Source organism: Aspergillus novofumigatus (genome assembly GCF_002847465.1).
Source record: "Aspergillus novofumigatus IBT 16806 chromosome Unknown P174scaffold_4, whole genome shotgun sequence".
NCBI lineage: Eukaryota > Fungi > Ascomycota > Eurotiomycetes > Eurotiales > Aspergillaceae > Aspergillus > Aspergillus novofumigatus.
Window position 1 is genome coordinate 2,183,942 of NW_020194277.1, and position 26,338 is coordinate 2,210,279.

At 50.5% G+C, this 26,338-nt stretch overlaps 6 protein-coding genes and 1 non-coding gene across 7 annotated transcripts; 4 read left to right on the top strand and 3 right to left on the bottom strand.

Moving 5' to 3' along the window:
- The first annotated feature begins 182 nt into the window (after positions 1 to 182).
- On the top strand, positions 183 to 7,344 carry cch1 (calcium channel protein CCH1). Its single transcript, XM_024827338.1, has 8 exons — positions 183 to 333; positions 435 to 667; positions 715 to 964; positions 1,042 to 2,128; positions 2,179 to 4,545; positions 4,603 to 5,266; positions 5,323 to 6,086; positions 6,137 to 7,344. The coding sequence occupies exons 2-8, from the start codon at positions 499 to 501 to the stop codon at positions 7,082 to 7,084; spliced, it is 6,249 nt and encodes a 2,082-aa protein (XP_024682850.1). The 5' UTR covers positions 183 to 333; positions 435 to 498; the 3' UTR covers positions 7,085 to 7,344.
- Positions 7,345 to 8,031: 687 nt separating this feature from the next.
- On the top strand, positions 8,032 to 9,380 carry P174DRAFT_441541 (uncharacterized protein). The gene is made up of 2 exons (XM_024827339.1): positions 8,032 to 8,147; positions 8,677 to 9,380. Exons 1-2 carry the CDS (start codon positions 8,101 to 8,103, stop codon positions 9,095 to 9,097), a joined length of 468 nt encoding a protein of 155 aa, XP_024682851.1. The 5' UTR covers positions 8,032 to 8,100; the 3' UTR covers positions 9,098 to 9,380.
- Positions 9,381 to 9,600: 220 nt separating this feature from the next.
- On the bottom strand, positions 9,601 to 11,527 carry clrD (histone-lysine N-methyltransferase Clr4; the record flags this gene model as incomplete). The annotated part of the gene is made up of 5 exons (XM_024829875.1): positions 9,601 to 10,052; positions 10,100 to 10,463; positions 10,544 to 10,690; positions 10,720 to 10,942; positions 11,433 to 11,527. 5 exons carry the CDS (start codon positions 11,525 to 11,527, stop codon positions 9,601 to 9,603), a joined length of 1,281 nt encoding a protein of 426 aa, XP_024682852.1.
- A 1,088-nt stretch (positions 11,528 to 12,615) lies between these two features.
- kin1 (putative serine/threonine protein kinase Kin1) lies at positions 12,616 to 16,721 on the bottom strand. The gene is made up of 4 exons (XM_024827340.1): positions 15,730 to 16,721; positions 15,050 to 15,677; positions 13,454 to 14,971; positions 12,616 to 13,421 (listed from the first exon to the last, which is right to left on the bottom strand). The coding sequence occupies exons 1-4, from the start codon at positions 16,348 to 16,350 to the stop codon at positions 13,006 to 13,008; spliced, it is 3,183 nt and encodes a 1,060-aa protein (XP_024682853.1). The 5' UTR covers positions 16,351 to 16,721; the 3' UTR covers positions 12,616 to 13,005.
- Positions 16,722 to 17,866: 1,145 nt separating this feature from the next.
- Positions 17,867 to 20,127, top strand: P174DRAFT_420815 (putative G-patch domain protein; the record flags this gene model as incomplete). Its single annotated transcript, XM_024824899.1, has 2 exons — positions 17,867 to 18,072; positions 18,135 to 20,127. The coding sequence occupies 2 exons, from the start codon at positions 17,867 to 17,869 to the stop codon at positions 20,125 to 20,127; spliced, it is 2,199 nt and encodes a 732-aa protein (XP_024682854.1).
- Positions 20,128 to 20,476: 349 nt separating this feature from the next.
- P174DRAFT_420816 (ubiquitin domain-containing protein) lies at positions 20,477 to 22,431 on the top strand (the record flags this gene model as incomplete). Its single annotated transcript, XM_024824900.1, has 3 exons — positions 20,477 to 20,482; positions 21,434 to 22,231; positions 22,297 to 22,431. 3 exons carry the CDS (start codon positions 20,477 to 20,479, stop codon positions 22,429 to 22,431), a joined length of 939 nt encoding a protein of 312 aa, XP_024682855.1.
- A 628-nt stretch (positions 22,432 to 23,059) lies between these two features.
- P174DRAFT_t102 lies at positions 23,060 to 23,130 on the bottom strand. The gene has a single exon. It is a non-coding gene; the product is annotated as a tRNA-Gly (tRNA).
- Between the last annotated feature and the right edge of the window lie 3,208 nt (positions 23,131 to 26,338).

Below are 26,338 nucleotides of genomic sequence, written 5' to 3' on the forward strand. Positions count from 1 at the left end.
TTGGATGAGCCACAAGCGTGGGTTCCAAAGTCCCAGGTTCCATCGCAGGTGAGACCAAGTCCAACGAACCACACAGAAGCCAGCTTACGAGCCAACCGCCCCAGTTTTGGCCGCGTTGGCGCAATCCAAGCAAAGCTCCGCTGCTCACAGCTGTTCAATAATATCGCGATCTCAGGGCGATTTGTACAGTAGCCTGCCTTTTCTGTCGCACTGGTCTTATTTTCCCTCTTGACAAAAGCCCGTAGATTCCCGCTAGTTTTGCCTGATAGGTACGGAAGAACTGGTGTTGGTAGAGAACAACATACCCGCATACTTGGCAAGGCAACAACAGTAGTAAGTTCCTGAACGGAAGAAAATAACTTAGCAGAAAGCAACACGTTTTCTTTTATCTCTATTGTCGAATTGTCCCTAACTGCAAGATATTATTGACACAGGTACGGTTCCTACAGCTGCAGTCTGCAATGTCTACATTCGGCTAGCGCATTATACCTGCCTACGATGGCTTCGAATAGCCACAATCGCGGCCACGACGAAGACAATGCTCTCACAGATCAATCAATTCCTTTACAAGACCTTTCCGGGCCGTTGGAGCGCAATCAGTCCAGGACAAGTCGGGTAGGAAGCAGATTTCTGTCAAGGCGATCTTTGAGACGAGGAGGCTCACTGAGTAACTATGAGAGGGTGTCGGAGGAGTCCCCTGTTGAACCCCGCCAGTCGCACGGCGTGCACGTCCGCAACATGCTGGCCATGATAATGAAGATGCGTTTCATATCGAGGATCCGGGGACATTTGCTCAGGCAATGTCGACGGTGGGCCTCAGCTTCGACCCGACACATCGAACCACACCTTCAGCGCGACGCCGCGAATCTAGCTCTGACTTGACGAATGTCCCTCTCGATGACTTTGGGCCTCAGGAAGCTGAACACTACCTTTCCCCCACCGATACCTACGAGGATACGGCCCCGTTGACCGATCATCGCTTTCTCCAGCCCATCAGCGGGCTTCGCACAACTTTTCAGGCGGACAGGATGATCGAAGCAGCACGCACAGTGACCGTTTCCCTTCGGATTCGCGTCCAGAGTCGCGTTTGGGTGATGATCTGCCACACCTTGAGAGCGGTTTGGGTCGGAGACGTCGCGGGAGCAGCAGCGCTGGAGATAGTCGGGCCCGTTCCTTGTCTCCTTCGGCCACTGGATCTGCTTTGCAGCGGGCGAGTTCGATGATGAAGTCGATGTCTCAGCGTGTTGTTAACCTGAGTAATGAGCCGGAGGTGGTTGAACAAGCAATTATGAGGGAGGAACAGCACAAGAGTGCACGACTCGAAGAGCCTCCGTCGCTTCCCTCCCTGAGCGGATATGCACACGATGCGCCGTCTGTCGGAATGTCTGATGATCAACTACCGCGGACGAGAACGTCCGCGAGCAAAGCGTGGAGGATGTACAACAATCCTCTGAGAGGCAAAGCACTCGGAATCCTGGGTCCGGACAACGCTATACGGGTGTGGCTATGCGACATCCTAGTTCATCCTTTCATGGAGCCTTTTATTCTGGTTGTGATCATCATTCAGACGATATTGCTGGCTCTCGAATCCGCAAAGTCGGTCTGGGACCATCCGCGATCTGTGCGCTGGGGCTCTAATCCCATGGACTACGCTTATTTTATCATCTTTGTTATTTACACATTGGAGCTAATAGCCAAGATCCTGGTGTCGGGCTTTATCATCAATCCGGCCGAATACAGTACCCTAGATCGATCAATGGGGTTGAGAAAGGCAATTGCGGAGAAAGGGAAGAATCTACTCGCACCGCAACGGCAATTTGCCTCCAAACAAGCCTCTAGCTCTCCAGAGCCACAGCAGGCCTCAATTATACGCACTTTCACTGGCGGTTTCGATCAGTTGCAGCCGGAAGTCATCGATGACCCCTTACAGCCACGCCGCGTGCGACTCGCACACCGTGCTTTTCTCCGACATTCGTTCAATCGTCTCGATTTCGTCGCTGTCGTGGCATTCTGGGTATCCTTCTTACTCTCTCTCACCGGTGTCGAGACTCGCCAGCAGTTATACGTGTTCCGCATGCTCAGCTGCCTTCGGATCTTGCGTCTTCTTGCGCTCACCAACGGCACATCAGTAAGTTGGATAACTTCATCAATTTGATATCGGTAGCTAATTCAGAACAGGTCATTCTCCGAAGTCTCAAGAAAGCAGCTCCCTTGCTTGTTCATGTTGCATTCCTTATCGGCTTCTTCTGGCTACTGTTTGCTATTGTCGGAATCCAGAGCTTCAAGTCGAGCTTGCGACGCACTTGCCGCTGGCTCGGTCGTGACAATGAGACTGACTTTGATCTCAACGATCCGTACGGCACGCTACAATTCTGCGGTGGATATCTCAATGCAACTACTGGCGCCAAAGAGCCTTGGCTGAAAAACGATCTCACTCCGAGCAATGGGGAAGCGAAAGGGTATCTCTGCCCCCAAGGCTCCATTTGTGTCGAAAACACCAATCCGTATGGGGGAACAGTCAATTTCGATAACATCCTGCATTCGCTGGAGCTTGTCTTTGTGATCATGAGCTCAAACACCTTTTCAGATCTTCTATACTACACTACCGACAGCGATTATCTCGCAGCTGCTCTTTTCTTCGCCTTCGGCATCGTCATTTTAAGTCTGTGGTTGGTCAATCTGCTGGTTGCAGTGATCACGCACTCATTCCAAGTCATCAGAGAAGAGAGCAAGCGAAGCGCCTTCGCTGTTCAGAAACTCGACTCAGTTGATACGGAGAACACATCTACCCGCAAAACTAGTAGTTTCAAGCGCCTCTATGACAAGACGGAATGGCTCTGGATTGGCATCATCATCCTCGATCTCGTTGTGCAGGCTATGAGAAGCTCGACGATGGATAAGAATCGAGCCAATCTTATCAATGTTGTCGAAGTCTTTGTCACGATCATTCTTCTCTTTGAAATCATCATACGCTTTGCATCCGATTGGCGCAGATTCCACCGAAGTCGCCGGAACTGGGTTGATCTAGGACTCGCGCTCATTACCTGCGTCATCCAGATACCCGCGATCAAGCATTCGGGGCGTCCGTATGATGTTCTCACTCTTTTTCAGATTCTCCGGGTATACCGAGTGGTACTAGCGTTCTCGGTTACCAGGAACCTCATCATGGTTGTCTTTGGTAACGCGACTGGTCTGTTGAACCTGATCATGTTCGTGTTTCTGATCACCTTCCTTGCGTCCATTTTCGCGACCCAACTTTTTCGCGGCCAGATACCCGCAGAGAACAATGGTGGTGATAACATCGACATCAACTTCGCTGATATATATAATTCATTCCTCGGCATGTATCAGATTTTGTCCAGCGAAAATTGGACTACCATGTTATACGACGCAACCACATTTACGTACCCGTTCAACACTGCCTGGATTTCCGCCGTCTTCATTATCTTATGGTTCATCGTGGCGAACTTCATCGTTCTCAACATGTTCATTGCTGTCATCCAGGAGAGTTTCGACGTCTCTGAAGACGAGAAACGGTTGCAGCAGGTTAGGGCATTCCTGGAGCAGAAACAGGTCAGCGGTAATTCTCAGGGGAACCTATCCCTGTCGAAGATCCTCATGCTGGGCAGAGACTCCAACCGCTACAGGGATCCTCTCGATCATGGACCAGCGGCCCTAGAAATGCTACTGAAAGATGCCGTTGTGCGGGAATTTCTTGATGAGCAAGAAGCGCCTCCGGAAAGTCGACGAGGGCACAGTGTGCCTTTAGAGACTGCAGCGGCCGCGGCGACTGAGACCGCCCGCCCTGGCGTGTTCTCGCGGTGGTGGACGGCCATTACCACGTCTGTTTTGCGCAGGGAGCCGAATCCCTTCTATTCCAAACTAAAATTCTCTAGAGCATACGACGAGCTAGATCCGAAGGAAATGGCCAAGGAGGTGGTTTCTGCCGCTGAGCAGCGGAAACGAGCACAGCGAGAGTATTTGATGCGACACCCGAATTACAACAAGTCGCTGTTTATCTTCGCTCCTGACAATCCGGTTCGGAGACTCTGTCAACGCATCGTTGGGCCGGGACGCGGGCATCAACGAGTCGAAGGAGTGGATCCCTATAAGCCTGTCTGGTATACGTTTTCGGCTTTTGTCTACGCGGCGATTGTTGCCATGGTCCTGATCGCGTGCATTACTACTCCGATCTATCAGCGCAATTATCAAGTGCAATGGCATGGCGAGGCTATGCCGTGGTATGTTTATACCGATACGGGCTTCGCAATCCTGTTCACAATAGAAGCACTCATCAAGGTCATTGCGGACGGTTTCTTCTGGACACCAAATGCATACTTTCGTGGATCATGGGGATTCATCGATGGAATTGTCTTGATCACTCTTTGGATCAATGTGGGCAGTTCACTGTTCAGGGACTGGGGTGTCTCTAGAGCGATTGGGGCTTTCAAAGCCTTGAGGGCCCTGCGTTTATTGAACGTCAGTGACAGTGCTAAGGACACCTTCCATTCAGTTATCATCGTGGGTGGATGGAAAGTCATTGCTGTAAGTCTTAGCCTCCTCTTCGTGGTCCGGGGCAAGACACATACTAATCATTTCTAGGCTGCCCTTGTTTCGGTCAGCTTTCTAATACCGTTTGCCATCTACGGCGTTACCCTTTACAACGGACAAATGGTCCAATGCAATGACGGAAGTATAGTTGGCAGTCTAGACCAGTGCATCAATGAATACTTAAGCTCACCCTACAACTGGGACGTCTTAGCACCGCGTGTCGCATCAAATCCTTTTTACGACTTTGACAATTTTGGGCATGCTCTGTTCATCCTTTTCCAGATTGTCTCTCAGGAGGGCTGGATTGATGTGCAAAACAGCGCTATGAGTATCACAGGGAAGGACATGCAGCCACAGTCATTTGCAGCGCCAGCCAACGGCCTCTTCTTCATTGTGTTCAATTTGCTCGGTGCCGTCTTCGTCCTGACACTGTTCGTGTCTGTGTTCATGCGAAACTACACTGAGCAGACGGGTGTCGCCTTTTTGACTGCTGAACAGCGATCTTGGCTTGAGTTGAGGAAGCTTCTGAGACAAATCTCTCCATCGAAACGCTCGCTTGACCGCAAGAGCAGTAAATGGAAGTTATGGTGCTATCGGATTGCCGTCAAAAAGCATGGTCGATGGGCAACATGCGTGACTATTATTCTTGTCTTCCATCTCCTCTTGCTTGTGCTGGAATTTTATCCGGAACCTCATTTGTGGGAGTTGACAAGGCGTAAGTCTGACCCCTCCTACCTTAGTTTCCATATGTGCTGACTTACAAATTCACAGAGGCATTGTTTTTTGCTTTCACATTCTTCTATATTGCAAATGTCCTCATACGACTCCTTGGACTGGGCTGGCACCGGTTCAGTAGGAGTTCCTGGGACCTCTACTCACTAATCGCCGTGCCTGGTACCTTCATTACGACTATTCTCAACTACCTGCTGAGGAATCAGGTCATTGTGGAGCTAAACAAGCTTTTCCTTGTGTCTATCACCCTCCTGCTGATTCCGCGAAACAATCAGTTGGATCAGCTTTTCAAGACGGCTGCAGCCAGTTTGACGGCTATCGGGAACTTACTCGCTACATGGTTTGTCCTTTTCCTTGTCTATGCGATAGCCCTGAATCAAGCCTTCGGTCTCACAAAGTTCGGTGAGAATGAGAATAACAACATCAATTTCCGAGACATTCCGAGGGCACTCATTCTCCTCTTTCGAATGAGCTGTGGGGAGGGATGGAACCAACTGATGGAAGATTTTGCGTCGATGGTGCCGCCCTTTTGCACATATGACAGCGACTTCTTCAATGACGACTGCGGCAGCGCCGCCTGGGCTCGGCCACTTTTCATTTCGTGGAACATCATCAGCATGTATATCTTTGTGTCTCTATTTGTCTCATTGATCTTCGAGAGCTTTTCCTATGTGTATCAACGGAGCAGTGGGCTCTACGCAATCAGTCGTGAAGAAATTCGCCGCTTCAAGCAGGCCTGGGCGACCTTCGATCCTGACGGGACGGGGTATATCACCAAGGAACAATTCCCCCGTCTGCTTGGCGTAAGTTCTCTCCCCGAAGTAAGCGTTAGCAAAGTAACTGACTGGATAAGGAACTCTCGGGCGACTTTGCCATGCGCATCTATGACGACGAGTTCACGATTGGACGGATCCTTGAGAAGTGTCGAGTAGATAAAAGGGACTCGCTCATTGCCCATAGAAGAGTGGTTGAAGGGCTGGACCTCGACAAACTGTCCCGGATTCTGCGGCAAATTCCAGTTGAGACTGTTCGGAAACGACGACAACGGCTGAATCGGTTTTACGAAGAGGTGCTGGTATCCGCGGACCCAGTGCGCGGTATCTCCTTCCACTCAATCCTGATGATCTTGGCTCATTACAATGTCATCAGCGACAGCAAGAGCTTGAGATTAGAGGAATTCCTTCGTCGTCGTGCGCGTCTGCAGCGAGTAGAGGAGGCTGTGCGCCGAAACACGGTGATCGGCTTCTTTGATACACTGTATTGGTCGCGGGAATTCCGCCGCAAGGTCAATGCAAAGAAATCGTCACGGATGAGCGAAGTACCGCAGTTCACCGTCCCGGAGATCTTTGTGGACGATGGTTATCAAGGGGAGTCTGGGACAGCGGCAGAGGACGGTGGAGTCAGCCTGGGGGCCCAAGATGCCGTTATGAGTGGAGACGAGGACACGCAGCCGATGCTGTCACCGATCTCGCCGACGCGAGGCCCATCCAGCCCGACATCATCACGGCAACTGCCCCGGCTGGACACCAACTTGACCGGACGCATGTCCAATGTCAGCTCACCGACTGAGTGGTCGAGCATCAGTCCGTCGCTGGCACCAGGAAGCCGTGAACGGTCGCATACCCTCTCATCCTACGACGCCGGGCCGGACTTGCCCATTAGTCCCGCGGGATCCAACCATTCGCGAGAGAACAGCGCGATGAATGTACAGGACGTGATGCAGTCGTTGGATGATTCCGCCTGGGGCCAGAGTATCCGGCGCAGCTTCACCCAACGTCGATCGAACGGTAGTCAACCGTAAGAAATTGACACGTGAGTGATGTCGTGATGATATAAATGTGCGAATGTGTGGTATCTACATGTCCTTTTTTTTTGGTTGGTGGTTGGTTGGTAGATAGCTTTCATTCTCCAGAGTCCATCTCTCGTGCTGGATTCCCAGGACCTGTACTCTTCGTTTTCTTTTGTCCTGTCTCGCACATAGACAGTTTCCGATATTGGTTATTGCATAGCCATGGCGTGTGGGTGAATTGATGCTTTTATATTTGACTACAATAATTATCCTCAATCAAGGAGTTCAATACCTCAGATCCTTCGGAGGATTCTGATCTAGACACGATTGGACTCTGGGAATAAGAGAATGGTTCTCCGGACAAGCCCCTGGCAACAATAAGTAAGGCTGGATACGAGCGTATAGTTGAACTTTATCGACAATAAAGGGAGACATTGACGGACGCGGACAACGAGTCGGAAGCGGATATTACTGTTGATCAAGTATTGAGGGGATTTTTCCTGTTCTATTGCGCGTGATGCAGATCACTCCGGATAGGGAGAGTCGGGGGAAGAGGCAATCGAATGTCGATCCGCCGTTTGCGTATGTCATCATAGGAAGCCTCCAAACAATAGCATTCACCCATTCAGATGAATTTGAAGCGAATTGAATATGGATCGCTTTTGTTCTCAACAGTATGTATCTGTGTTTTCGCAACTACTGCATTCGTCTTTGAGTCCATTTAAGTATAAACTGGCCCCCTGGCGCGTCGCTAGTCCAGAGCATCCTTGCAGCCACTTCTATCTAGTATCTATGTGTATGCTATCGACTGCTCTTGGTAGTCAATCATTTCCATCTTGAAGATTCCATATTCTTCTTTTCTTCTCAAGGTTTTCTCCGTACATCGTGGTCAAACTTTCTCTCCTCTCCTGCCTCCTCCTCTTAATCTCCCTGCGACCGAGTTGATTTGGTTCGGTTAGAGGCTGTTGTCCATCTACAAAAGTGTCGGTGAGTCTGCTTTTGATGGTTCTCTATACTTTAATTTCTGGATGAGACACTTTCATTCTAAGCTGTACGGAGTCGCTACAGATGACATGTCAGTTTGCTTGTTTCATATTTCGTTCTTTCAGGTTTACTTTATTTGCGTCTCTCTTTCTCATCTTATCTTTTTAGCCTTCACTTACTTTGTTGGACTTTGTGTTGATATACTGATCTTTTCTAGTCCACGTCTATTGATGATCTATTTCTCTCTATTGCCAAACAGCAATAGTAGACGATTCGTGATTTCTGATATCTGCCAACTCATACATACATCAACACATCAACAACACATATCAGGCAGCGCCCTGAACAGCTGTGAAACATCAACACAAGTCAGCAGCGACACTCAAACCGCACCTCACTTCATCATCGTCATCACCGACGTACTTCAACATACTTCAACATCTACCTACCTACACTAAGACATCATCCAAAGAGACACCAAGAGAGAAAACCCGCAAAAATGTACCCCAATCTCTCCCTCACCACCTCATTCCCATCGCCTTCGCCCAACAACCGCCTCCCCACCTCTACAACAACATCCCCGCCTCCTCCACATCCCCATCGGCCTCCTCCCCATTCAGCTTCCGCCTCTTCCACCCCCACCGCGGCGCCAGCCCCAGCAGCACCGGAAGCGTAAGCGCAAACAGAAGCAGGAGTACAAGCCCCCTCCGCCTCTCCGCGCTCTTCCTCCGCCGGCGCCCCTCAAAAGTCGACCTGGCGCTCAGCGCAGAACGCACCCGCTGCGACGGCGACGCCATCGAGCGCCAGGGACTGGATCTCATGGAGCCGAGGCCTGTTGATCCTGTGGATTACCGGCTGCCGATGGATGGGAGTATTTTTGCGTCTTCTGCGTTTCCGTCCGCGCTTGAAGCTTCTCGGGGAAGATCGTCGTTGCAGAGTCAGCTTCAGGGCCATCTGTGTGATTCTCAGAGGGGACTTGGGTTCGTTCGGCCGCGGTTTGTGATGGGGGGTATTTTTGAGGTTATGGAGGGCAGGGATTAGTTCGCTTCGCTGGTTATGTTGTTTCTTTCCTCTGCGGGTGGAGTGTGGTTTGGGTTCGGGTCTGGTCTGCGTTATGGATTGATGTTTGGCGTTTAGCAGGTTGAATGTTGAATGAACGGGTTTTAGCGCTGGTTTGGGTGGTTTGTTTGTTTGTTTGCGATGCTGGTACGCTGGACATATCATGGATCGGGTTGAATTACAATGTTGCTGCTGCTTTGCTTGTTACCGCCAGGAAGAAATGTACGTATTCTCCGGATATTGTACATGTGGGATACGCCCGGAAATCCATGTCACATTGGAAAAAAAAGAAGTGGCCGCTTGGGTATAATCAAACATGAGTGAGAATAAAGAAAAAGACAACTCCGTAAACCGCGCCAACAGATCGTCAACAGGGTAAAACAACCAGTTCAGCCCTTTGGTTGAATGAAATCGCTCAAATGCAGCGGTGCAGCGCCATGTCATACCATGCTATGCTATGCAGATTCCAGAAGAAACGAAGACAATCATTTGGTGCCCTTCCGCTGGTTCGGCCAGAGCTGTCCGCGGCAGTTCTTCTCCCCACAGAGACAGCGCACCGCGTTGGGGTCCACCTTTTTGCCCTCCTCCCAGTTGGGGTTGTAGTCGAATGTCAGCTCGGTGTTGGGTGGGATATTGCGCAGAGAGAAGAAGGCCAGGTCGTACAGCCGGTCGTCGCCGTAGGTCCGAGAGACAGGGAACATCTTACAGTTAGGGTTGCACGAATGGTTCATGAAACGCGTGGGAGAGCCGAACTTCTGTCCGTCCACGACGTAGATCTGGTCGTCGCTGTGGAAGAAGTCTAGCTCGAAGAGATAGGAGTGGCCGTGCTGCGAGGTGGCCACCTCCTCGCGCACGTCGGCTTCTTGTTTGGTAATCACTTCGCCGAGATAGCAGTCGATGAATTGGCCCGCGCGAATCCAGTCTGGAGAACGGAGACCTGGCCTCATTAGCACTCTTTTGCATCGATGGCTTTGTACAACTTACCAAAACCGCGATTGCCGGTGTGAAAAATCTCCAGACGGATCGTACGACCATGCTGCACGACTCGGTTCCAGCATTTCTGCTCGTCGCAGGTACACTTGGAGCTGCATTCAATGATGATATCTGTGCGTTTGAGAAACTCCGGGGTCAGGACTAGGAGCCGTGCGTTGTCTTGCGCGCGCTGATACGGCACGATGATCTCTTTCGACTCTTCATCCTGCTCGAGGCAGCCGCACCGCGCAGGATCACAGATCTTCTTGCAATCACAGCCTGCGATGAAGTCCGCCGGGATATGTGAGACACCTTTGCGGAGGATATAGGAATTGACGAACTCGAAATTTGAAGCAAAGTCCGCCAGCAGGCCCTCCTCGCCCGGCGCAAATGTCACGGGGGGCCATTGATCTTTGACAACTTCCGCTGCAGAGTCTCGTGCAATTGGCGTTGTACAGGAATTCTATCTGCTAGGATGGGGCCCGGCGTTCCAATGCTAAAGGGAATCTCAGAACGCTTGACCTTTCGTGCGCTAGGGTAGGCGCCTTTGAGAGCACGCTTTTCATGAGCATCAATCGGATAATACTCGGTCGATAGTGCAGCCTTCCCTGGCGTTACAGGGGCGCTTTGACCCAATCTGCTTTCTCAATTTCCCTTCTCAGCTGCCTCGAGGGAGAAGGAATAACGACACCGATTGCCTCCTGCTGAGAACTCGGGCTTGGGCTTGGGGTAGATGGATTCTGAATCTTTGGGATGAATACATGATTAGAGTTGGGGGCATTAGCATTAGTGATGGCGTTGTTGGTAGTATTGCTGGTAGGGGTGATAGGGTTGCTGTGGTTGCCAAGACCCAGACTGTTGGCAGTACGGTGTATGTTATTGTTGCTCAAGTGATTGGCCTTAGGCACGGCAAGAGAAGGGCTGTCAGAACTTCTGACCGACTTTCTTTTCAACGGAATTGACGAAGATGGCGTGCGATGTGTTAGATTCGAAAAAAATGTGGTTCTGGGGCTCTGCTGTGTCTGTTTCTGACTTTCTCTTTGTGCCTATATCACTAGATCAGCTAACCGGTCACAAGACGCGCCCCAATAAATCTGGTGATGGCAGGGAACAAAGAAAGAACAAAGAAACCCAACACAACACAACATCCACATTAAGGCTCCTGTCAGCCTAAAGGTCTTCCGGTTTAATAAACGCACAAAAAACAAGTTGTGATTAACTGTAAAACTCCCAAAAGCATGCATAGCATATTATATTCAATGCGTAGCTTAGGAGTCTGCAACCAGACTGAGAACAGCAACACTTTTCAATAGCGGAATAGCCTGCTAAGAGGGCGGGCAAGGACGCGGATCGCGGATTTGCGGAGGTTGACATGACACTTACAGCGAGTCTCCTCCGATCCTCCGAATCAGAGTCCAGGGTCAAGTCGATGACCGTCATTGGAGGAGGCGAAGGGGGCGGGAAAACCCTGCCAACTGCTAGCTGCCTGCAGTCTGCAATGGGCAACGCCAGAAAAGGGGAAAAGAAATGATGTAGCAGGATAGGGGATCCTTCTAGCTGTATATGCAAGAGGCGGAGGAGGGAGAAACGACATGACGAGGTAGTGAGACTCCAGGAAAAGCTGATTAGCTGGTGATAGTGTGGGTAAGTGAGTGAATGATCTATGCCTGTTGGGGGTTAGTCATTGCTATTTTCGGTTAGTTGTGTCTGTCTGGCTAGCTTAGTCATGTATTTCTATCAGATTATGCCAGATAGTTATAGATGTTGTTTGAGTCACATAGGTGGTAAACTCAAGATATAGATGGATTTGATCTGAAAGGATTAAAAGACATGATTTATGTCTCAGAAACTTCTTTAATGTCCTCAATTAGCACAAAACATCTTGTTATGCATCGAGAACTGGCAAGTAGCAGTGCTGTCAAGTTGCCTGTTGAGTCAAGCTCCAAAATAAGCTTGCGGGAACCAAACAAAGCAGTTTTCTACCCTTTTTACCCCATCAAAACCCCAGAGCAGGTTCCTGACCGACCGAAAACATCACATTAAAATAGTCACATAAAAATTATATAGTCATATAAATATAACAGCACTGATTCCAAATCTTCTCTTAAAATTCAATTCCAAGCATTGGTGATGGAGTAATTGCCATTGCAAGTTTCCCATAGAAACTTGGTCAAGTTGCTCTTCTTGCTCAGTTTGATATGGATGGATTTCTTGGCATTGATATCCCTGGATTTGTGACTAAGCAGGCTTGCCGTTACCTTAGCTGACAACTGCGGCGCAGCAAGCCTTATGAGGTGCAGAGGTACCGAGGGTAGCCTATTATAGCCCCGACGATCCCTGAGTTTTAAGCCTGCCTACTAAGCAATTGAGGCTGCGGTAAGGCCTAGATCAACTACAACACCGCCCTTACAACACAGCCTATTAACCATACACGCGTTCACATATAAAGCGCCCTTGATCCAATATGTTCCCTATACTCGAAAACTTCTTAGAGTTCTTGTACCTCTCTATTTTCTCTGAGAAACACATTTGATGGTGAAATTACATTATTGACGATAATATGGGCTAATTGGGATTAGACCTAGGAAATACAGGACGTAAAAAGTTGTACAAAATCATGATCGATAGTCACAGGAAAAGGGGAAAGCTAATTCCAGTAATCGATGATGCATCCTGTTCAGCTCTATTTGTACATCATGACAACAAAGAAGAATTTGCAGACTGAGCCAGCTCAATGTAAAAGCAGGCCTAGGCGTAATCGAAGAATAAACAGGTGATAAGGGTGTAAAAGCAATGAAAGAAGTGGAAGAAGAAGAGGGAAAATTACAATGCTCGCATAAATGCTTCATGTTCCACGCTGAATAAACCCAGTCATAATCAGGCTTCTGCCCTGGCTTTGCAGAATGTAACCAAGGCAATCAGAATTTCAAAGCATCCAAAATCTTCTTCGCCATCTCACGGTACTGCCACATACCTCCCGAGACCTTCTTGAACTGAATACCGTGCAATGAAAACAACGGCACCTTGACAATAAGGATCTCGAACCGCAGAACCAGATTCTCTCCCGTGTCACTTTGGACTCTTGTCGTGGTTTCGCCCATGACACGCTCTCCCGTGGGTGCATTGCTGTCACGAGGAGCCACATATTCGTCCGATCCCTCGGAATTGCTGACAAAGCTCCGATCAGGCGCCCGAGTTCGACGTTGAGATCGAGGCGTATGCACTGATCGGGGGTCCTCCTTGCTGTCATCGTGGTTCAGCAACCCTCCAAAGCTGATACGGCGCCTGTGGTTCACTTGGCCAGATCGATCAGGGCTCGGATGGCCGACATCCACTACTTTATCAAGTTCAATACTGGGGCATGACGACAACTGAAGCCTCCCTTGATCTCGACATAGTCCACAGAAAGTTGCTTCAGAACGCGAATGATGTCGGCCCGAATCACAGGCAGCGGCTTGCTACTTGTTGTCGAGACACTGAAGAGACCCTTGAGATATACCGGCTTAGAGAGATCTTCTCCCTCGTTCGCGCTCTCCAGAGCATTTCCTGCACCGGATATGTCTGCGTCTGTCTCCTCGGGCACATTAGCTTCTCTTGCCGCGTCTCGCCTCGCTCGGCGGGCTTGAATGCTTTCGCGACGAGCGTGGCCAAGTGACATGGTCCGCGTGGCATGTGTGCGACCGGGCTGTTTCACCTCTTTCGCGGAGGTCTCCACCTTCTGCCCACCCAGACTCGAGTAGTCAGAGCCACTGGTCTGTGGCGGTTGGCGGTCGGGAGCAGTATCCGACACGTCAGGGTCATTCCTCCGCGCAGCTCTCCGAGGACGGTAGTCAGCCGAATTGACACTCGTAGATCTCTCCAAGAACTTGTTGGACCGCGAGGCCGGCTCGGCCGATCCTGGAGCCTTGAGGAAATCTTGTTGTTGCGGCTGGCTGCCGGCACCGGGAACATCGGACGGTGATGGGTCGGCGCGCCTGCTTCTCCGCATGCTGAACCCTCTCGAAAGTGGGGAAGCCGAATCGGCGGGAGGCTGGACACTTAGCGATGGTGCTTGAGGACTGGTGATGCGCTCGCGCTCAGGATCTCGGCTACGATCCTTGACCCTGCGCGTGCTGAATCGTCTGAGAAGGCCCGCTGCCGTGCTCTCCTTCTTCACGGGAGTCTCAGGCGGAATAGCAGGAATAGGGGTTGCCTGCCCTGCTTGCGGTGCAAGATGAAGGTCCTTGATGCCATCATTAAGATCATCATCGCCGTGAGTCCTCGCGCGAGGGCGAGATCTTCTCCCTGTATCTTTTTCGCCAGGTAGTTGGTACTGATTGGTGTGCGCCGCCTCGGGAGCTGGTAAGTCTGGCATCCTAAGCACGTTTTCGCCAGCAGAATGCGGGATGCCGAGAGCGCCGGGGTTGCTTTCGGCCCTCTCTCGAACAAGCTTTTCCTTAACTAGGTAGTACACCGAGAGCAGGGGACTGTATGCATTCAGAGGGTCGTTCCCTAGCTGAACAGCCTCGACTGAAGGAGCCGAGAGTGTGTCCCTACTGGCGGAATTCCGCCGTTTGTAGAAATCAAACATGCCACGCTTCTTCTCGCTATGAGCTTGAAGAGGTTGCTCGCGAACGCTCGTTCTTACGGCGTGTTGGTAATCTTCCGACTCTATGATCTTGGTGAGTTGCGCTGTGATATATTCTGGCGGCCCGAAATCGAAGCCAGTCATCTTCTCAACAACCTCGGGATCTAAAGGAAGTTGTATGGGTTCACGAGCTGGGAGATAATTCTCGGGCGGCCCACTGAACCCCTTGTTCATCCACGGATGGTTCATGATCTCCGCAAGACTTGCACGCTGCTTGGGGTCCGTAACCAGCATACGCGAGATGATATGGCGACATTCTAGCAGTTGCGGTCAGACACTCATTTTCTAATACAGAACGGGGTCCATCCAAAAGCAGAGAAGTAAGATTTACTAACCTGCACTCAGTCCTTGCGGATATTCTACGTGACCCTTCTTGATCTTTGCGTGAAGTTGCGGCATGCTTTGGTCGTCAAATGGAACTTTCCCGCAGACCAGGACGTAAAGGACGATGCCGAAACTCCACACATCCACCTCTGGCCCCGTATATTGTCTCGCCTGCAGCAATTCCGGTGCGGCAAAGTAGAGACTTCCACAGAATGTTTTGAGAAGGCTTCTGGGGGAGAAAAGATTGCTCAGACCAAAGTCGATGATCTTGATATCGCCGGTTTTGCTGATCAGAATATTTTCAATCTTGAGGTCTCGATGCACGATACTGTTGCGATGACAGTAATCCAACGCACTGGCGATCTGTCGCGCAAATTTCCGCGCTTGCTTCTCTTTTAATTTACCGTGTGAGATGATGTAGTCGAGCATCTGGCCCCCGTTGACGTATTCAAAGAGCATATACCAATGATACGTGGTTCGCACCACATCGCGCATGCCGCAGATGTATGGGTGATTCACAAGACTCACGATTGCAGCCTCACGGGCGGTTCGGATCTCCTTCGAGCGGTCTGCTCTCTCGGTGTCGCGCGAGCTGCGGTGTTCATCGGCCGATTGTCTCGGTACTATTTTTACAGCGACCTGCGATTGCCATTAGTGTTAAGGTCAGATATGTTGCTTCCGTTCGAAATACCTGTTCGCCCGTTTCCATGTTCTTCGCGAGCTTCACTTTGCCCATACTTCCCGCGCCGATGGTCTTTCCAAGGGCCCACTGGCCGGACGGAGTGGTAATTGTTGTGCGACGCTTGGGCTGCACAGATGAACTAGGATGTAAATGAGAACCAGAAGCCGCCTGCGCGGGAGCGGGCGCCGGCTCCGCCACGACGGGGCCTGCTGGAGTCATATCTATACTGTCCCGCTGGTGGCTTTGCACCGATAAATTTCTCCGGTGTTTGTTGGGCGATGAATCGGTACGGTGAGCAGAAGTCGGACGCTCCCTAGAGCGCTCCTTGGAGTGGTCTCGGCGGGAAGAGCTGGAATGGGTGCCCCGTGAAGCGTCGAAATCCCGACGGGCTATGTTATCGAAAGCAGCCTGGTTCGATGGAGGACGCCGGTCATGAGACTGGGATTTGGAGTAACTGTGATTACTGTGATGGGATTGGTAGGAGTGTGAAGAGGTGGACGGTCTGACTGCGACACTTCGAGTTCGATGTGGTAAATCAGAAGCAGGAGGGCGATGGGCGTGAGGCCGAGAGGACGTGGAATGGCTGCGGACGACCGTGGGCGACGCTGACGCAGGAATACTGGTAGACATCACGATAGATATCTCGAAAATTAAGCCTCAACCAACAAGACTTGCTTTGACAAGTCCAGCAATGTCAAGGAGGAAAATTCAAGAAGATCGTGGGGAAGGGAAAAGGGAGAGAGAGGAAGCCCAAGTGGACGGCCTCAGTACTTCAATCTGGACCGGTCGGGGAGCGGGGGGGATGTTTGGCGTTTGCTGACGAGCGCTCAAGGAAGCGGCAGCCAGCGTCGAGACATCCAGCAGACAAGTCGAAATGGCCCCATGTACGACCCTTGATGTAGAAGTTGAAACAGTAAAATGAGTGAAGGCTGAGATTGGACGAACAAGGACAGAAAATCGCAAGAAGGTGAGGGAGAAAACGATGGGGGAACGAAGCTTGAGAGAATGAATGGTGATGGATGCGGCTGCGGAGAAGAAACAGACCAAACACTAATAAAAATAACAGCAGTCGGTTAAGGCCCCAGGGGGCCCGCAACCAGATGAGGGAATAAGTTTGTCACATCTTTACCACAACTGGGTGGTTGTTATTATTATTATGATCATTTGATTAATTAATTCTTCGCAACTCTAATATCATCAATCTGCTTCTCTCTGAATATCCGGTGCTTCTCCCGGTTATTATTTCAATCATCCCTGGCCGGTGGCATGGACTATCACCATCATCCATGTCATAGCTGGGTCTATCTACAGCATGCAGGGGCAAATGACCGAGACTCAATGGACAGACTTGTTTCAGAGTCCACTTCTCCCCTCCAGATGGACACTGGAGAGGCATGCAGCTTGGCAATCGCAATGACCTCGATCTTCTCGGTGTGCGAAAGAACTCTGACCGTTACTGGGATTGCTTGCTACAGCCTACAAGAACCAGCAGCGGCCACCGCCATCGCTCCTCCATCAACCCTTTTCAAGTAAAACCCACTGTCTATCACACGTGCAATTGGCGCACTCATATCCGGGGGTCGAATCAGAACCATTCTCCGGCCGGGAGGCTGGTGTTTTGGGCACTGATGGGCAGGACCGTCCGACAGGGTATCTAACAGTAGACTACGGAGTAGGTCATCTTGCATTTGGATGAGCCTATTTCTCTTGCATTCCCAGTTTACTACTCTAAGGTTTCGAGATCTAGACAATTAGGAAATTGTTGGCTATTGGTACTCCGTAGATCGCGTGATTTTAAGTCTACCTCGGTGCCAAGCCACAGCAGGTGACGCGGTGGCGGTGCGTATGGATGGACAAACGTCCCATGGTTTCAACGATTAGGATGAACTTCCATGAAGCACATCACCCAAGGCCGACCTTCCCTCCTCATCCCACAGCTGTGTCTTGTTTCCTGGAACCGTATAGACCTTTTGAAACCAGATCAACTGTCCCAACATCCCGGTGGGTAGTACACCTGTTTCCAGTTTATGAGAAATTCCTAGATAGAGGAACTGACCCCATCGTCAATCAAGAGACCAAGCGATAATGACAACAAGCTTTACCTAAGAAGTCGCCGCAATCCACACTGCTTTCCGAAACCCCACAAATGTCGAGCAAACGATCTCGAGCAGCCTTCGAGGGTGATCTACAAGCACATCATTCCCCATACGCCTTTTACGGAACGCCTCTACCCCCTCTAGATGCCGGGACTCGAGACGATGGGTCATATGTACCGATCTGGAAGCAGGAAGTTACAGATGACCGGGGAAGGAAACGCTTACATGGCGCCTTCACCGGTGGTTTCAGCGCCGGGTGAGCCCACGATTCCTGGATAGCTTTGAACAGCACGACTAAATATGGCCCGACTTTTCCAGATACTTCAATACCGTCGGTTCCAAGGAGGGTTGGACCCCTACGACGTTTGTGTCCTCGCGCCAGAACAGAGCCAAGGACTCTCAGCAGAAATTCCAGCAGCGGCCGGAGGACTTCATGGACGAGGAAGACATTCGAGAAGCTGAGGAGGCGAAAAGACTGCAGACCAGTGATGACTTTGCTGGGTTTGGATCTGCGGCGACCGATGCGACCCGCCGTGGAGGGCTGATGGATCTTCTCAAGGCCGGCGGTGAAACCATGGGAGTCAAGCTACTGAAGAAGATGGGTTGGCGAGAGGGTCAAGGGATCGGCCCCAAAGTACGGCGAAAAGCCAACCTTGGCGGCGGTGCTGGCGCTGACGGAAACGAAGCCGATAAGACCTACCTCTTCGCACCGGAGGATTCGCCCATGATCGCATTTGTCCATAAGACGGATCACAAGGGGCTTGGGTTTGAGGGTGAAAGTCGGTTGGATTTTCACAAAGCTGGTGCCGACGAGTCTGATGAAGATGATTTCTTTGGGCAACGGTTGACGTCCGGGAGCCAACGAAAACCATCGAAGTCAAAAGAGCAACCTAGGCGCGGCGCATTTGGCGTCGGGGTGTTGAACGATACAGGGTCAGATGACGAAGATCCATATTCTATTGGCCCACAAATCTCATACAACCGGGTCATCGGCGGTGACAAAAAAAAGAAGAAAAAGACCACGGATGAGTCTAAGCCGGCACTTGTTGCATCTAATCCTCTGGTGAACACCAAGCCCGTCTTCATATCAAAGAAGGCGCTCACTGCAAAATCGTCGGCGGGATTTCGAAAATGTCATGACGGCCGGCTCCCGTTAGACGGCTTTCTCCTAGCCGATGGTATTTCCAGCCTGTCAATATCTACACAAGAGAAGAGATACGCGCCCCCAGAAATCCCAAAGGACTGGAAATCAAGCAAAACACCGTCAGGGGCAAGGGATGTTTCGAACTATGTCTCTACAGCAGAGGCGGCCAAGGCTTCTTCGCTCGACCCTACGTCTCGAGCTGCGCTGCTGGGGGAGGCCCAGCTGCCCGGAAAGTCGATTTTTGACTGGATGACCCCTGAGGCTCGCGAAAGGATCATGAAACTTACTGGGAAAACAGACCTACCACCAGCCTTGGGAGAGAAAGCACCGAAGGGATTCGAATTATCGGAATCGCAAAGACGCAAGGATCTGTGGGACCTTGTTCCCAAATTAGACAAACAGGTCGCTGTTCAGGCTCTTACTCGCGCAGTCAGCGGCTGGATGCCTTATTCGGAAGACCAAGGCAAACGGACTCGATACCGCACATTCCTTGAGATACGGGCAGGCCTCCGCGATACACTCCCAGACCGAGTACCAGGCTCGACAACGGATGAATGGGTTGCGGAACTCCACGAGTTTGCTCGAGCTGCGGAGGTGTTCAAGCCGGTCTCTGGGGTAATGGCTTCGCGCTTCACTTCAGCATCTACGGGGCCCAAGGAATCGTCTGATCAACTGGAATCATCTACGTCGACAGAACCATTACTCCGCAAACCCGCGGAGAAGCCTGAGGATCCAGCCGTGGCCGCGGCCAAGATCGGTATGTTTGGCCCGATGACTCGGAGCACTCACAGCTTCTATCCCGCGCGGCTGCTTTGCAAACGGCTGAATGTCAAGCCACCGGATCATGTGCAGATGGACCCGGGAAAGCAGCCAGGGGGTTCCGAGGCTGGTATTGGCAATCGATTCCAGTCTGCTGGATACCAGACAGCATCCGGACCTAAAGAGCTCGTATCGAAGGATGTGATGAACCAGCTCATGCTCGAAACTAGCGGTAGAGCACTGACAGCACGATCCGACACTGCCACGCCTGAACGGGCGACAGCGCCGGAAGTCAGGAAGGAGGTAGTGATTGAACCCGAACGCAACGAAGCACTTGAGGCTGAGAGGCCCGGCGAGGCGGTCTTCAAGGCTATCTTTGGAAGCGATGATGAGGACGAGGAAGAGTGAATCATATCGGTCACACCTTTTTCACGATGTTTATACGGGCTGTTTGAACGCCTTTGCGCAAAGCTTGAGATACCTAGTAGATAGGCTTAGAGTGGAAATGCAACAAAACCGCGGTCTCGAACCAATCTGAAGCTGCTCATCCTTGGTGCTCTGCATGTAGCACAGTGGCTAAGTGCATGATGATCAGACGAGCGGTTGCACCGCAGAATGTTACAGCACGCCTTGGATGATTGCGACCATTTTGCATTATCACGATAGATTGAACTTGAGCAGATTGAGGGTGGTAATCTGCGCCAGCCTTTGTGTGTCCTGGTTAATATCGACTAGACAAGGATTCGGGAATGCTGCAATGACAGTGCTATTAATAGAACAGGACGATGTCAGATAACCAACAGTTGAACAGCACTCGATTCATTCCACGGTTCTGGTTGCTGCCTGACGGTGGTAAATGCTCTGGATGACATTGCCGGATGTGGATAGACGGTTTGCAGACAAGCTTTTGATGACCACATCTCCGTACCAGTAGACAATAAGAACAGCCAGCTGCTACCTGACTCCTGCTCGCCTACTTTTTCCTCCTTGTCATGCCAATGCACGACTGACGGGGATCAGATCCATCATCATCTCTGCTTTGTCCCCCTCTTTAGCTTCAACCCATCCTAGTGAATAATACATCTTGTTCGCGTGCTTTGATTCTCTAATTTTTTGAACCAGAACTATTCCGTATTTGTTTGTAACCCGCCGAGTCGTCATCGCCACTACGAACACAACAGCGAGTCTTACGTTGCCCGCCCCGTTCTCCAATCGACTTACGAGCCATAAGTTAACCATCGATCTATCTGACAATCTGGTTGCCCAACCAATACGGAATATCAACATCATTAGCTGCTGATTCTCATTCTTATTGGTGCCATATTTTCCCGCATTCTTTTCCCCTCCTCCTCTTCTTCCTCTTATCTATTGCCTTAGAGCTATCTCCATCCTGCTGCTTTCCTTCTCTACAGAGAGGATATATCTACTATTTACTTTGTCTGTCTGATGGAGTCGTATCGTCTACCGCTTCAGTATGGTGAGTAAACATGGAGCTTTTTTTTTCCCTTCCTTTTTTCACCTTACCTTTGTTTCTGTTGCTGTTTGTCACTTTTCTATCGCTGTTTGGTTCCTGGGGTCTGTAGACGTGAAAGTACCTGTCGCTTGTAATTCTTTGCACTTCGCTGTTCTCAGTAGCTGTCAATTTCGTCGCTCTCGATTACCCTTGTCCTCGCGATATTGCTAGAAGCATGCCGTCTGATTTCACCATCTCCAGGGTTCTTGCTTGTCCTTCCTGTCGCGTGACAACGGCGATCCCTCCCATGCGACCCAAGTAACGGAGGAGCGCCGTGCTGATACCTCCTCAAATGCTCTCCGCTCGACCACGAATGCTATCATCTCCAGCTGTCCCTCAGCTTCCCTGACCAGAGCGACATCCCGCGCAGGTCGGCATGCCGACCGTCGCACCCCAGCGACGACCACCACTCAGTTAGCGCTGAGCGAGCATTTCAATGCCCCGATCCGCCCCCATGTCTGGTACAGCAAGCGGCGCACCTGGTCTCGCGCGCAGCTAGACCAGGAGCGCAAGGAGTTCTTCGAGACCCGCGTCACCGGTCGGGCAGAGGTGTGGGCCGCCTTGGCCGCGGCGATCTCGTTCATGTATGTGAACGACCTGGCCACGGCGCAGAGTATCGTCGACGCGGCGGGTGTCACCGTGCCTACGGGAGACCTTTGCCAGGGCTGCTACGATGAGCAGGGTGCCCTCTACCGTCTGCCTCGGTGTATCGTAAGCGACCCGGAGAACATGGTGCAGGATGACTCGGCCAGTCGCCGTGATGATGGCTACGACGACTTTGACACGGATGATTCAAAGCTGTCGCTGGACGAGGCATCGGGTGACGAGCTGATTGCCGGTGACTCTGAAGACCGCAGGGATGAGAAGGGAAAGATAAGCGAGCGCGACTTGGTCCGGGTCACGGCGCGCTTGAGCGACCGCGGATCGGACGTTGTCGTTTCGGTTGGCAAGAACCAGACCGTGAGCTTGATTGCCCGCAGGGTGCAGCAGGAGGCCGGGGTATGTCTTGTTTTTGCTGTGCAGTCTCCGCCGATCAAGCAGAATCCTAACGTCGTCTTGAGCAGATCCCTGCAAACCAACGGGTAAGGATCGTCTACCTGGGTAGGATGCTCCGCGAAAATACGCCTCTTGTAAACCAGGGTTGGAAAGCAGGCAATATAATCAATGCCTTGGTCGTCGCCAGGCCTTCAGCCTCGTGAAAACCATCAGTCCATACCACATAAACAGCCCTATGTGGCACTTCAACGACCTCTCGTATACTCTCGACCCTTGGAGTCGGGCTACTTCTTTTTTTATTATGACATGACATCTCACCTTTATGCTGTTACGATCTTTGCAATCTCACGGCGTCCAGTGTTCAGCCGGTTCGCATAATACCCATTCGTCTTGTTTTTCAGCCTGGTGTGGTGCGCTTCATTTTTGTTTTATGATATGGTTTATCTCCTACTAACGTCGGGCGTTTCGTGTCGCCACACTGTCTCTCGATGATTCTCCTTGTTATTTGTGCTTAAATCTAGTCTGATAGCATCAATGATCTAATCAATCTACCGCTCCATATTTCGCCATGGTATGAACAGCATGCGCTATACGTGGCGCGGGATTGTAGGATATATATTTCCGCAGATTACCACTCTAGTGCCACTGAGATTTCATTCGCGAACGCAACTCAGCGAGTCCATGGTTGATACGGACAGACATGCTTCCTAAATGATCTATTTCATATATCTAAAAGGGAATGAGAAGAAAACGGAAGAAAAACAGGAAATAAAAATTGATGTATGGGCAGGGGTGATTGCGGAAAAAGAATGCAAAAAAGAGAGATGTCTATGCATCATCCGTGAATCGAACACGGGCCTCGTCGATGGCAACGACGAATTCTACCACTAGACCAATGATGCTAGTTGTAATTTTGGCGCCTAAAAAAGTTTATGAGCTTCACAAGAAAAGCGACATACGATGAGCCAGCCGGAACATACACCTACACATGGATATGGGTGCCAGTTCAAGCGAGAGTTCGAGAAATAGCCCAAGTACAAAGAAGCTGCGCCCATCAATATTCTCATATTAGATTCTAGAATAATCACAAGGAAGGTGGTCGAACTAAGGGGGTAGGGGTAAGGGCTTGACCGCCTCCCCTTTCCAGTACCCCTCTATAGCACTCTTAGTTACTGTCTGGGGATAAAGCTAGTACTGGTTCAACTCCCTGCAATTCCACCTGCGACCAAAACAACGCCGAAAAAGGCTCCCCTTTACAGCTCGGTCCTGGGTCCCTTTCTTTTCGTCTTGCCTGGCCCGGCTCCTACAAGAAGCCTCTTCTATCTCCTCTCTTACTACTGATTTATGACCTTCCCGTGAAGCTAATAAGAGTGGTGTCTATCTCTATCACTGGCGTTGTACTTCAGCTCCTCCATCAATAAGAAGCCTTGTTATTACCCTGTAACTTTTTTGTGAAGCCAGTAAACGTGCAGTCCACCCATAGTTGTCAAGGGTATAGACCTCAGCTTCTCCCTCCATATGGAGCTTTACCACTGCTTCGTAACCTTCCCTTAAAGCTAACAACAACAGTGGTGTCCGTCCATACTTGTCACTAGCAATGACCTCAGCTCCTTTCTCAATAGGAAGCTTTACGATTGCTTCGTGGCCGTCCTCTGAAGCTAGTAAAAGTGGTGTCCATCCATCGCTATTACGTGGAGGTCTGGGTATCCGTCTGCTGATATAAATTGCCGCTAACCAAACTAGGCATGTCTAGAATACCATCGAAACATCCATCACGTATTTGATGCTATTCAAAGGTACTGATCAGCGGGAGGACGACGTGGATGGAAGATTCTATGGAAGAAACATGCCTATTTTTTGCCACATTTACAGTATACATATGGCCTAGATAGTCACTCGTTTGAGGAGAGCAAGACCTTCAATGAATTCTAAGCCTACATATAGGTTGCTAGCGTATTCCAATCTCACATCGGTATTGCGAGTTTTGACACCTTCAAACATCTACAATAGCAATAATCGATACTGCTCCGCTATTGGAGATCTAATCCCGGCCAGTCATTTACCTTAATTTATATGAACAGCCTTTTTAAGAATACGACGGTTACGACCTCGATGTCCTTTTTATTTCCGGTCCCGGTTATCGTGCGCTAGGTATTCTCTCGCAGTTGTATCTCGAAGGTATATACTTAGAGATCTATCCCGACAAGTCTGAGAATGTTAGCGGCATGCAGAGGTTCTTTAAGCAGTTTTCTTTTTCTAAGGGCATTTGCAGTTACACCAGTCGAGGGGGGCAACCACTATGGCTATAAGTAGCCGCATTTGGGCTCATTGGCAGCAAGAATATCATCGCACTTGTACCTCCGTTCAGAGTTCCAACTCCGTCAGTGATATGCAGGATCTCCCTATCTATCTCCCTATCCCTCTCCTTACCCTATCTATCTATATATCCTTCCTTATGTACAGTGAACAATTGCTTTCCTAACGAATTTGGAGAGAGCCTGTGTTGGCCTGGGCAAAACCAGCTTCAACATCTCTTACTCTTCATTCTGGTGCCCACTATCAAGACGGTAGCTTGAGAAATGGGAATACATCACGTCATAAGCATTCTTGTTCCATATAACTAGACCGGAAGCAACTGTAGGAGCTCTAGACTTATTATCCTGGTCGTTTTTATAGGATTTAGACTCGTTAAAATGTATATCGCGGGATCTCTTCACAGCGTTCTTTCCTGATATCCAGACCTTCTAAATGTGGCTATTATCGCCCTTAGTTCTAACTAGATATCCTTTTATAGCTTGTTCCTCTATTTTGTAGGATGTGACGCGGTCCTTCTTAGAGATATAGACGTAGGCACAGCAGCCAAAGACACGGAGATGCTTAATGGTAGTTTCGTGGTTCAGGAGGTTAAACAAACGGCGATATTGCGAGATAGGTGACTTTAATTCTTCCTCTCCGGGGCGTACAAGGCGGTTTAGGATGTAGGTGGCGTATTTAGCTGCCAGAAAGGCGTCCCATGCGATAAGATCCTTTGGATTGATAGATATGCCTCTACCTCCTCGGTCCTGCTCGATAAACGACTTCAGCTTATATATGAGGAACCATAATCTCCTCATCACCCATCACCCTAGCTGTCGCCAGCAGCGTATCGTCTTGGACCAAGTCATAGACAGTGGCATTCACGACGCCAAACTCAACCCCAGCAGCTTCCGCAACACAAAACCGTAAACTCCACCGCATCAAACCCTACAAATGGCACAGCAGCTCCATTAGATTGAAAGTCCTCGACAATCCACTCCGCATTCAACCCCTTAATCGTTCGCCGTGCTCTTTGGCGCACTAACGGATTTCGTGGCCGACTCTCCTGTAGTCAGATTCTCTATCACACACACCCCACGGTTACTCGCCGTAACATTAACTGACGCGACAATCACATCGCCAGGGTTGACGAGAAGCTCGTCATAGTACATGGCGAAGTTCGGGTACCATTCGTACCAGGGATCGGCATAAGCCTCGCCATTGAGGATGTAGAAGTCTACACCCGTTTGGAGAATAGCCGTGGTGTGGGTCGCGCCGTCAATGCCGACCCAGGCTGAGGCTGCTTGATAGGACATGTCGCCGGTGGCGGTGGCGGTGAGGATAGTTATTGTCGCGGAGACGTAGGAGAAGGTTGCGCTTGGAGTTGAGTTGCTTACTACAGCGCCGGCCCAGTTTGTGCTGTAGGAGCCTTGCGTAACTTTCCTTAAGGCATCGTCTGATTGTTTCTGCCCGGATATAGACCCAGGGTAACTCTTTTGGAGGGGACTGGAGATTCGACCTGGCCGGAAGGAATCGGGTCCTCGGACACGCCGGAGAGATACAGCTAAGGTGCTGCTTGAGAGGGTGAAAATCAATAGGCAGATTGAAAGAAGTCTCACTGTGATATTGGGGTTGGTAATTAATTCGTAGAGAAGGAATCGTATCCCAACGATCTAGGAAAATCTAGCGGCTTTTATGCAGCAGTAGTTAGGGCCTGGGCCTCGCCTCACTTCGCAAGTTCTGAACACTTTCGACCCCGCTAGTCGGCTTAAGGATCAAATGTATAAGCTGGTCCCATAGGCTTGATGAATTGGC

Excerpts from the sequence above, each read along its gene's own strand:
- cch1 (XM_024827338.1), top strand. The coding sequence starts at position 499 with ATGGCTTCGAATAGCCACAATCGCGGCCACGACGAAGACAATGCTCTC. Across the intron at positions 965-1,041 it reads ACCTACGAGGATACGGCCCC|CACGCACAGTGACCGTTTCC; the intron begins GTTGACCGATCA and ends TGATCGAAGCAG. Across the intron at positions 5,267-5,322 it reads TTTGTGGGAGTTGACAAGGC|AGGCATTGTTTTTTGCTTTC; the intron begins GTAAGTCTGACC and ends ACAAATTCACAG.
- P174DRAFT_441541 (XM_024827339.1), top strand. The coding sequence starts at position 8,101 with ATGAGACACTTTCATTCTAAGCTGTACGGAGTCGCTACAGATGACAT. Across the intron at positions 8,148-8,676 it reads GGAGTCGCTACAGATGACAT|CTTCCGCCTCTTCCACCCCC; the intron begins GTCAGTTTGCTT and ends CTCCCCATTCAG.
- kin1 (XM_024827340.1), bottom strand. The coding sequence starts at position 16,350 with ATGTCTACCAGTATTCCTGCGTCAGCGTCGCCCACGGTCGTCCGCAGC. Across the intron at positions 14,972-15,049 it reads TCCGCAAGGACTGAGTGCAG|AATGTCGCCATATCATCTCG; the intron begins GTTAGTAAATCT and ends CGCAACTGCTAG. Across the intron at positions 13,422-13,453 it reads CAAGGGAGGCTTCAGTTGTC|TGGATGTCGGCCATCCGAGC; the intron begins GTCATGCCCCAG and ends TTGATAAAGTAG.